Genomic DNA, 10544 nt, shown 5'->3' on the forward strand with positions numbered 1-10544 from the left:
CGATGCCTGGGGTCTTGTTTCACATAGAAGCCAGGCGAACGGTGTGCTGGGTCTTGCTCCGAAAATGGGTCGTTCAAAAAGAGAACTGGAAATGAGCAAATAAAGTGGGGATGCCTGCGGCATGGGTTCCGAGTGCAAGGCGAGCGGCGATGTCGACGCATTTCAAATGGATACCGCCAGCGTAAGAGCATATTTTGATCTGTTTTTTTCTTCTGTGTCTGCTGCTACTTTTTAGATTCTGTTCTTTTAAATGGTGTCAGTTATGTCAACCCATATTTACTATGAGTTTGAATGTGTGTGAAAATTCAGAGCACAGTCACATTACGAGGGTGTCCGCACATGTGCGACGACATTTTTCCCGTTATTTCTTTTACTTCCGAGGAGCCTAACACTGCATATCGGGTGACCCCAAATGAATAACACATGTGCATTGGAGTGTCATTCAATTCACCAGAGATGGGATCAAGCAGCCTTACAGTATTACATTCACATCTTTTGTCGTTCTCCATTATGGTCCAAAGTGTTAACGGTTCTCTGAACATGTTCTGCTTGACATTTCCTCACTGTTTGTTCTACGTCATTAATCACATCCTTGTTAAGAGTGGGCTCTCTAAAAGGGTGACTAATTCCCCCCTTTGCGGGTTTCTATAGGTCGCAGATGTATCGGTGGAGGTGTCCACGGTGGACCACACGCTGCAGAAGCTGAGTAGGATGTACAGGAAGACGAGGCGGAAGCCTAAAGGTTTTTCCAGGCTGTGGGCTTACCTGCTGAGCATTCAGCACCTGGCGGTCATCATCACAGCCGTGGTCTTTGTTTTGGTGGTGGTCCTCTGGTCGCTGCTCTGGGTCTTCATATGTAAGTGTGTGTTGGCCAAGTGCAATATCACTTTAAGACATGTTTTTCCCCCATAATGTACCAACATTTCTCCTATTGATCACAGTCCGACGCGAGGGCAACAGTGGCGTGTATTTTGCCGGGATGTTCCGTGTGGCCAATGTGGAGTTCATCCCGGAGTACCGCCAGGCCGGATCCCGTGAGTTTGTCTCCATGGCAACCAAAATACAGCATGTGGTATGTGTGTGTGTAGGGGGGGGGGGATATTGTGCATCATACACTGCGCATTTACGCAGTGTTAAATGTTGCTGCAGGTGAGCAGTGTGTACAAGGTGTCCTCAGTGGCTCGTCTGTACAAGCACAACTTCATTTCAGACCTCAGGTACAATTTCTTGTCAATAATACACCTACGAGCTTAGCTAGTCATTTGAGGGCCCTAACGCAAACCCATGGGACTCCGTAGGGGTCAATACTCGACCCCGTCCTCTTTCATCCCAGATCTATTTATTTGACACAACCCAATCTGGTAGCGCTGCTCTGTCATTCCCCAAACACTTTTCCAAAGCCTATCATTGTAACATTGACTTTATTGGCTGGTATGGTCTTGTCAAAAAACGTCAGTACCAACAGTAAGGGAGGCGTACTGGTGCACTTCTGGATGGTGTTTGAGGTCCCTCGGCTGGAAAGCGCGGTGGTGTGCGAGGAGTGCGTGGGCGTCATCCTCAGGGATTCGGTCCACACCAGCCTGAAGAACCGCTCATCGGTGGGCTACCTGCTGGACCTGCCTGTAGACATCGATTCCATTCTCATCAATGGTGACTCTGATGTGTGGAGTCTTTCCTTTTGTTTAAGAAAAAAAATTGACATTTTTATTTTTTTTGTAGCTGTCCAACGATCAGATTACACATCCACTGCAGCAGGTAGGTGGATAATTTATCACCTGAAATGAAGTTTATTTGATCAGGAATTCTGGTGGTGCGAATATCATTGTTTCACCTCTTTATCATATCCAAAAAGTAAGACCTGAAATATGAATATCACAGGATCCCAGTGTGTAGACAAACTTTACGCCAGCCTTCCCGGTGTCAGCGTCCCTTTGAATATCTTTTCGTCATGGGGCGATGTCCGATGCCACGTAAAGCTGACCGCCATCCCCGGTTTCCTCATCCGGCTGACCATCGCCTCCTTCCAAATGGAGCCCAGTGACTGCGTTCATGATGCCCTGACTGCATACGACGCTCTTCTGCCCATGAGGGGACGAGTTCTGCACAGGTGAATTCTACTGCAACCCCCCCGTTCTGCATCCCTTGCAATGTTCTCATCTTCTTAAAAAAAATTACATATGAAAATTGGGATAAAAAAGAAAAAGCAGAACGATGTTGGGAATAAAAAGTGCTATAGCAATTTATATGCGTGTTTCCAGGCTATGCACCCCGGTTTCCAGTTCTATCTCCCTTGTGTCCACCTCCAACGTCATGCTGCTGTCCTTCACCATGACCGGTGGATCCAAGAGCTTCCGCGGACACTTTGAGGCCATCACAGAAGAGTGTATGTCATCTTTGTCTTTGAACAACATAAAGTCTTCAGGCTCACAATTTTGTTGCCATCGATGGTCTTGATCAAGAAAAACTTGGCTTTTGAATAGACCTGTGTAGACTTTTTATATCCACTGTACTCCTCAGTGTGCCTGTCTCGCGTCATCCCGCAATCGCACGTGAGCGGTTCGATCAACAGCCCCTTCCACCCCAGCCTCATGCCCCCCCACTCCTCCTGCACCTGGATCTTTCAGGTAAAGCGCCGGAATATACATCTTCAAGATTCAAGAGTTTTTATTCGCCATGTTTGAGCGTGCCAAACAAGGAATTTGACTTCGGTAAAACACACCCTCTGTTCAACATTTAGGTGACTAACAACACTCAGGACATGTGAATAATGGCAAAAACAGTGTAGACAAATTCAAAAAGGTGTGAAGAGCAGGATGTTATTGCACAGTAATGACTCTGAGACTCTATGAGTGGTCTTACACTTGAACTTGCCATTACCTGTTTTTTGTGCCTTTATTCTAGACCCCTGATGCTGCTTTAGGGGTTGCACTGCAGCTTAAAAATTATGTGCTGAGACCAAAAGACATGAAGGGCTGTGAGCATGGATGGTGGAGAGTCAACGAAGTAATGTATGGGGAATAACAACAGAACATTTTCAAGTATATTTTTACAATAAATACGGCAATGCGTATTGAGTTAGCCAAATTGTCGCTAACAGTTTCTGCGGCAACTACGTGGGACACGAGAGCGTATTCCGCATTGCGCAACACATGGCCGAGGTGGAGTTTCGCTCCACCTCTCGAAGCGCCGCTCAACCTTTTCAGTTGTCGTACAGCAGCTACAACATCAGCCAGCGTAAGAGTTTGTTTTTATCGCTGAAGAAGATTTCTACCTCATGTTTGTGCCGCCACTCTCGACTTCTCCGCAGCGTGTCCTGAAAGTCACTTCTTGTGCTCCACCGGACTCTGCGTCGAGAAAAGTCGGCGCTGCGACGGGCTGGACGACTGCCAGGACGAGAGCGACGAGGTCTTCTGCTGTGAGTCAAATTGTTCCTAATTACTGATGACTTTTATGACTTAATAACACGCATTATGTTGGAAACAAAAGTTGTATAGCTTTAAGAAGAATCAATTTTTAAAATTAATTGATGGCTATTGTGTACTTTCAAAGGGAAACGTGTTTTCCACAAATTAAATTGTGGTGAATGTGGTACTCACTTTTTTTTTTTTTTTTTTTTTTTTTTTTTTTTAAATCCGCTTGTCTTTTCTTTGCAGTGATGCCCACCAAAAACTGTGGCGGCGGCAGCAGCCCTCTGCATCCTTTGTTTGTCTGTAATGGTGAGCCGGACTGCGCCAACGGTTTGGATGAAACCAACTGCACTCAGGGTGAGACATCTGTGAAATATTTCCATCGTATCTGTCCGTCTTTGCCTCTGATGCGCTTTGCTGTGCGACAGAAACAATCTGCTCGGCCGTCAGCTTTCGCTGCAACAGCGACTCGTGCATCCGTAAAAAGAACGCCAGGTGTGACGACGTCACTGACTGTCAGGACGGCAGCGACGAACGTGACTGTGGTGAGAAAACGTCATTGAAACATCCTCAATGCAAATATGATGCTGTATTTCTACTTGTCTTTAAAAAAAATGGTCATTTATGTAACATGGGCTTTTGTCCTTTTTAAGGGAAGTCAATTACTTATGTACATAGTGGAAGGCATTTCTAAGAAAGTTTAAAAAAAAAAATAAAGAGTGTAAGGTCTTGTGCAGCTTGTGGGCTCCCCACTCCCCCCGTGGCCCATCGCATCGTGGGCGGGTCCGACTCAGGCGAGGGCGAGTGGCCTTGGCAGGTCAGCCTGCACTTTTCGGGTCACCTGATCTGCGGCGCCTCCGTGCTCTCATCCGATTGGCTCATCTCTGCAGCGCACTGTTTCAGCAAAGACAGGTCGTTTCTCCATCTTTTTCTCTCGCTCATTTGGCGGGTTCGCAAATCGACATCCAAACCCCCCGCAGACTGTCCGATCCACGACGCTGGCGGGCCCACTTGGGCGCGCTAATGCAGGGTTCCGCCAAACATGTGGCAGAGATCCAGCGAATCGTGGCGCACGAGTACTACGACGCCAGTACGTTGGACTACGACATGGCGCTGCTGCAGCTCAAGAGGGCGTGGCCGGCTTCGCTGGGCCCGCTGGTGCAGCCCGTGTGCCTGCCCGCCACCTCGCACGCCGTCACCGCCCAACACCGCTGCTGGGTGACAGGCTGGGGACATCGCTCTGAAGACGGTGAGGAACGCCTGGTTGGAAATGACACCAAAATATATGCCATGATGTGACTTCCTCCCCGCAGACAAGTCGCTGCCGTCTGTGCTGCAGAAAGCCCAGGTGTCAGTTATGAGTCAGACTGAGTGCAAGGCAATTTACGGCCTGGTGTCGCCCCGCATGCTGTGCGCTGGAGTCTCGACAGGGGAGCGGGACGCCTGCAGGGTGACTCCCGCCTCTGCGCCAACCTCCAAAATGTTAATCGTCTCCAACCTATACTCTGCTTTGATTGGTCAGGGGGATTCGGGCGGGCCGCTATCCTGTCAGGCGCCCAGCGGTGGCCGCTGGTTCCTGATTGGCATCGTCAGCTGGGGTGCGGGCTGTGGCCGACCTGAGCTGCCCGGCGTCTACACCAGGGTCAGCAAGTTCACCTCGTGGATCTATGGCCATATCAGCTGACAGCCCTATTCAAAACCCATAATCAAATTCAAAGTGGACATTGGGTAAAGTATTGCACACTTAAGCATTTACATCATCAGAACATGAGTCTTTTTTTTTTCCATTTAGACAATCTTTTATTGAATTAATTTTTTTTACTTCATCCACAAATGATCTGGCCCATCCACCCGCTTTAAAAATCCAAAGTTTGCCGTTATTGTTGATGGAACAATAAATGTTGATTGAATGTACCTTACAGTAGCGTCTCGAGTCATTTGATGCCAGATTAGCGATTGAGGGCTCTTGCTAAATATCCCCCACCCCCCGCAGAGCGTTCAACCCGTCGCAATTGCGACAAGGGGGAAGTTTGCACACAATATCAGTCAACGAGGTTCGCACATAGTGGCCTCATTGTCCCCCGCCCCGGCCGTGCAATGCATTGTGGGACTCGGGCCGACACCTAAAAGCGGAGCAGGTGAATAAAAAAGGGGGTCGGATTTCGTCCTGGGGTGGGGGGGGTCTCGCTCCTTCAATCGCCTCACCGGAACGAACCGGGACTCCGCGATGAGGAGGGAAAGCTGCCAGGTGTACTGCGTCTTCGGCCATGGGCGCTCCAGCTCCTCCGGGCTGCCGGTAAGAATCCCAACCTCGCCTATCTTGTCACAACGAAGCCAACCTTAAGCTGCATGTTCCACAGAAGGAAGAAAGTGTCTCCAATGAGCCCGTTCAGCTTCCGAGCACCCAGACAAAGACCGAAAAAGATCAGGTCTCGCCTTCCGAATGCGGTTGCCGCAGGAGATGGGCGTTGGGACTGCTGTCCGTTTTATGTGTCGTCACCATCGCTTTCGCTGCCTACTACTTGACATGTGAGTAACACTTTCCTCTGTTCATCATGAAATTGACGACACGAAAACAAACACAGATTGTCTTGCTATTGTTCTCTTTCAAATACATATTTTCGCCATTTCCAAGAAGACATTTACTCACAATTTGGTTATTTGTGGCGAGGGATGACTCAAAAGCTTTTTTTTCTTTCTGCCACGTTTCTTCAGCAGCCCCAACCTCCTCCGTGTTCTTCCTGGGATGCAGCGTGGAGCTTCCCAACTTGAGCTTCTCCACCGAGCTCGCCGACTGCTCCTCGCCGCAGTTCGGCCAGCAGGCGCGCTCTTTAACGCCTTACGTGAGTCCACGTTGCTCTCAATGTCGTTTGCATATTCCCTTCTCCTTGTCTTTCGTCTTTTGCATCTCCTTGCCGTTAAATGTAAAGCTGAAACAGGAGCTCGTCACGCTGTGTGTGTGCGCGTGCGTCCAAAGGGGGTCCAAAGGGTCCTCAGGGATCAGGCTCTTTCAGTCTTGAGGACAAGCCCGCCATAGTGAGAGGACGAGCAAAAGGCTTCAATACTGACATTGTCTGTGTGCGATGTGACACACACGCACACAACAGTGGGCTGGTCCTGGGAGAAGGCCTAATATTCGGAAGAGCAAATGTGTATAAATAAATAAACCCCTCCCTCCCTGCACCTCACAAAATATTTTTCAGTTCTCAGAACTCTACAAGTCCTCCCCGTGGAACTCTTACTACCTGCGCTCAGGGATTGCTGCTTTCAGGTACGCTGCCGCAAAAATATTGGGACACCCGGGCATCATTATGCGACTGAAGATCATGCTTGCGTGTGTCAGTGAAGGCACACAAGGCCTCAGCGTGTTCTACTGGAGCCAGTTCTCCGCCCCGGACCACGTCGCCATGGCGATACGGCGGTCCAGCCCGGAGAGTCTGCAGCGCAGGCTGCCGGGCGGCAACACGGCTGTGTGGGATGGCCGACGCGAGCAGCGCTACTACTTGGAGCAAGACGACGTCACACTACACCTCCTCGGTAACGGAGCTTTGCACCATCCGTGTCAAATCGTATGAAAGAAATGTTACCATATCTTGTATTAGAACATCACAATGTCCAAAAACTCTCAATTTACTTTTGACATCACCATTTGTAGGTTTGGATCCTGATGAGTGGGAAGAAAAATCCGACAAGCTTAAGAATCCAAACATTCTCCAAAGTGGGAAGTGGCAGTTTGGCTTTCAAGGTGAGACTTGGACAAAATAGGAAAGAAATCTAAGCTCAAATGTGGTTTTTGCTTCCCGTCTGAAGCGGTGTCCTTCGACCTGTATGCTAAACTCGGCGTGAACCGCACCCTGGTTCTGGTGAGTCCCAAGAAGCTCTACTACCAGTGGCGCCTTCGCGTGCCTTCGGGTCACACCGTCCACCTGGTGGTCCTTGTGCTCCACGGCGGTGCCACAGCGCCGAGCTGCGGCGCTCACAAGATGTCTGCCTACGACTTCCTGCTTCCTTTGCAGAATAAGATCATCGCCAGGTACGCCCTCTCACCCGTTGGGTTTTGCGTTCTCACCACCAATTTTTGTGGCCACAGGTGGTGCGGGCTCCCCCTGACGTCGGGCTCCTCGCCCGCCATGAGGCTGACGTCCTCGGGGAACGTCATGCTGCTCACCTTCTCCTTCAGCCGGCAGAGAGAGGGGGCTGTCTTCAAAGCCTACTTCCAGGCTGTCCCCAAAGCAGGTTAGTAGAGAACACAACTTTTTCCATTGAGCTTCATGTTCATTGTGTTGTGGCAAATATTCACACTTTGAGCACATGATGGAAATCTGGCATGTGATATTGGTTGAGAAGGAAATTGTCTTGGGGTACTGTGTTTTTGTTTTATCTAGGTTGCGGGGGGTCACTGTCCTCTTGGAATGGCTCTATTTCCTCACCATACCATCCCTATCACTACCCTCCCAATATAGACTGCAGGTGGACACTACGGGTGAGTCTTAACTGCATGTTTACGAGGATTTTTTTCTTTTTCTTTTTTCATACGCATCAATCAACCGGCTCACACTCAGGCACCGTTGCCCGGCTACCTGATCTCCGTGACGATGGTGATGCTTGACATCCAGCAGTCGTCTGACGGCTGCGAGAAAGACTGGCTGGACGTCGGTGGCGTCAAGTGAGTCATGAGGGCAATGTGATCAATTCAGGTGGTCACGTGGTGGTCACCTATCTCGTCTCATATTTGGTCTAGATTGTGCAACCGGGTATCGGATGGCGGTAAAAAGCGGCTCTACTCGTCTCCGCTCTCCATCCACTTCCACTCGGACGAAGCCGTGACTCACCGGGGCTTCCATCTGCACTACCGGGCCTTCTCGCCACAGGGCTGTAAGTAGCCACCCCGTGGCTATTCTGCCCCACTCATCTAAAGGCCCGGCGTTTAATTGATATCTTCTGTACTCTAAGCCTGCCCGCCGCATCAGTTCGGCTGCGACGACGACCGCTGCATCCCTTTGAGGCGGGTGTGTGATGGCGTGAGGGACTGCGAGGACGGACGTGACGAGGCCAGATGCTGTAAGTCTGGTTTAGGGCTAGGGTTTAGGGGTCTGTGATAAGCAAACTTCCACTGTAGCCTCAGCGTTTTTGTTTGCGCCTAGTGTCGTGCAGCCCTGGCGAGGTGTTGTGCGCCTACGGCCAGTGTCAAGCTCAAAACAGCCAGTGTGGCATCTGCGCAGATAGTGGCGAAGACAGCGGCTGCAGTGAGTCAACGCACACACAAAGACAAAGTGCACCTTCCTATCATTTCCTATGTTGGCAGGAACTAAATGTCACCATACGTGTGCCAACAAAGTGTGCCTGCCCAAGTCTTCAGTGTGCGACGGCGTCGTGGACTGTCAAGATCGCAGCGATGAAATGAACTGCACGAGAGCGTGTAAGCATTCATATTCATAGGTATTTATTAATACTCTTACATGTAATTCAGGGTGTTGTTGTTGTTCCCCCAGACGCCAAAGGTTGCTCGTCATCCTCGTACAAATGCGCCAACGGAAAGTGCGTGACAACGCTCAACCCCGAGTGTGACGGACTCAAAGACTGCCAGGACGGGTCTGATGAGCTGCGTTGTGGTAAGAATAATTATTTTAGTAATAAGTATTTTTAAAATGCCCATTTGGGGCCACTGCACTGTACAATGAAATGTGGAAATCTTTTTTGATATCAAATACAAAAGCAGCGATTGGTTTTGAGAAATGAACATGCGTATAAGGTTGCGGCGTCCGCCCCCGAAAGAGGCCCAAGATCGTAGGAGGCACCGACGCGTCTCCGGGCTCGTGGCCGTGGCAGGTGAGCCTCCAGATGGAACGTTACGGCCACGTCTGCGGCGCCACCTTACTGGCCACACGTTGGCTCGTCTCGGCGGCGCACTGTTTCCAGGATTCGGACGCCATCAAGTGAGTATTCATACTTAGGAGTTACTTTATATGTTCATACTTATATTTCTTTGTACGCAGGTATTCAGATCCACGCTCATGGCGAGCCTACATGGGCATGCGCTTGATGGCGGCAGGGAAAAGTGCCATTGCCGCCGCCAGCAGGCCGGTACGCCGGATTGTGCCACACCCCAACTACGAGCAGCTCACGTCCGATTACGACATCGCGCTGGTGGAGCTCGGCGCTCCCGTATTCTTCAACGAGCTCGTGCAGCCCGTGTGTGTGCCCGCACCGTCACACGCATTCGCCATCGGGACCAGCTGCTTCGTCACCGGCTGGGGCGTCCTCACAGAGGACGGTAGGATTTCTCTGACCGTGAACTAACCCTAACCCATAGCCTTCCCTATTAAAATGAATGAAAAAGTCCATCATCAATTCCTAGCCCTAACCCTGCAAGGAAACCCAATGACAATTGATTTGTGTGTGTTTTGATGGCAGGGGAGTTGGCGTCTCGCTTGCAGGAGGCACCGGTGCGCATCATCAACAGGAACACCTGCAACAAGCTCTACGACGATGCCGTCACACCCAGAATGCTTTGCGCAGGGAATCTGCAGGGTGGGGTTGACGCCTGCCAGGTAAGTTTTATTTGTGACTAATGCAAATAGCAACCATTTATTTTATTTTTTTTAATGTGCAAATACTTTTCTTAGTTAGACACCCTATTCCAATCAAGATTAGTTATTTGGTATGTATTTATGAAATTTATATTTTGTTTTGTTTTTTACTTTTTCATAGCATTTTATTTAGATAAGATGATAAATGCATATTTTTATATGTTCAATGACGATTTCATAATTTTTTACTGTTTCCACAATTCAGTAATGTACGAATACTTGTATTTGTAGGGTGACTCTGGAGGTCCGCTGGTGTGTCAGGAGCTCGGACGGCGCTGGTTCTTGGCGGGCATTGTGAGTTGGGGCGAGGGCTGCGCCAGGCAAAATCGTCCCGGCGTCTACACACAGGTGGTCAAGTTTGCCAACTGGATTAATCAGCAGACCCGTGGTGAGGTCTGACTTAATGCCATCAAGGACAGGGAACACAACAAGACATGTTTGGAGTGTCACAGATTAAAATGACTAAAAAAACAAGTCACTAAAGTATATTTATTCTTTTCCCAGTAATATTAAATAGAATGGTGATTCTTCCAAATGTATAAAAAGT

At 49.5% G+C, this 10544-nt stretch overlaps 2 protein-coding genes and 1 long non-coding RNA gene across 5 annotated transcripts; 2 read left to right on the forward strand and 1 right to left on the reverse strand.

Annotated features, from left to right (window-relative positions):
- Positions 1-24: 24 nt before the first annotated feature.
- Positions 25-5322, forward strand: tmprss7 (transmembrane serine protease 7). The gene is made up of 18 exons (XM_037280211.1): positions 25-181; positions 652-856; positions 942-1072; positions 1150-1217; positions 1457-1650; positions 1720-1755; positions 1879-2107; positions 2259-2383; positions 2518-2624; positions 2902-3008; positions 3098-3234; positions 3308-3415; positions 3654-3764; positions 3836-3952; positions 4145-4319; positions 4388-4656; positions 4721-4857; positions 4930-5322. Exons 1-18 carry the CDS (start codon positions 122-124, stop codon positions 5089-5091), a joined length of 2478 nt encoding a protein of 825 aa, XP_037136106.1. The 5' UTR covers positions 25-121; the 3' UTR covers positions 5092-5322.
- Positions 1405-3381, reverse strand: LOC119139568. Its single transcript, XR_005101376.1, has 2 exons — positions 3272-3381; positions 1405-1675 (listed from the first exon to the last, which is right to left on the reverse strand). It is a non-coding gene; the product is annotated as an uncharacterized LOC119139568 (long non-coding RNA).
- Positions 5323-5435: 113 nt separating the features above from the next.
- LOC119139478 (suppressor of tumorigenicity 14 protein homolog) lies at positions 5436-10468 on the forward strand. 3 transcript variants are annotated; one of them, XM_037280207.1, is made up of 19 exons: positions 5436-5703; positions 5768-5936; positions 6123-6250; positions 6611-6678; positions 6751-6944; positions 7063-7152; positions 7218-7440; positions 7498-7643; positions 7793-7890; positions 7970-8073; positions 8149-8282; positions 8361-8468; positions 8552-8653; positions 8713-8826; positions 8900-9019; positions 9160-9343; positions 9404-9681; positions 9822-9958; positions 10229-10468. In XM_037280207.1, the coding sequence occupies exons 1-19, from the start codon at positions 5635-5637 to the stop codon at positions 10394-10396; spliced, it is 2634 nt and encodes an 877-aa protein (XP_037136102.1). In that variant the 5' UTR covers positions 5436-5634; the 3' UTR covers positions 10397-10468. The 3 variants fall into 3 exon arrangements, with proteins under 3 accessions (XP_037136102.1, XP_037136104.1, XP_037136103.1); XM_037280209.1 differs by having other exon boundaries at positions 8746-8826; XM_037280208.1 differs by having other exon boundaries at positions 6126-6250.
- Positions 10469-10544: the final 76 nt, after the last annotated feature.

This window comes from Syngnathus acus, chromosome 20 (assembly GCF_901709675.1).
Source record: "Syngnathus acus chromosome 20, fSynAcu1.2, whole genome shotgun sequence".
Taxonomy (NCBI): Eukaryota; Metazoa; Chordata; class Actinopteri; order Syngnathiformes; family Syngnathidae; genus Syngnathus; species Syngnathus acus.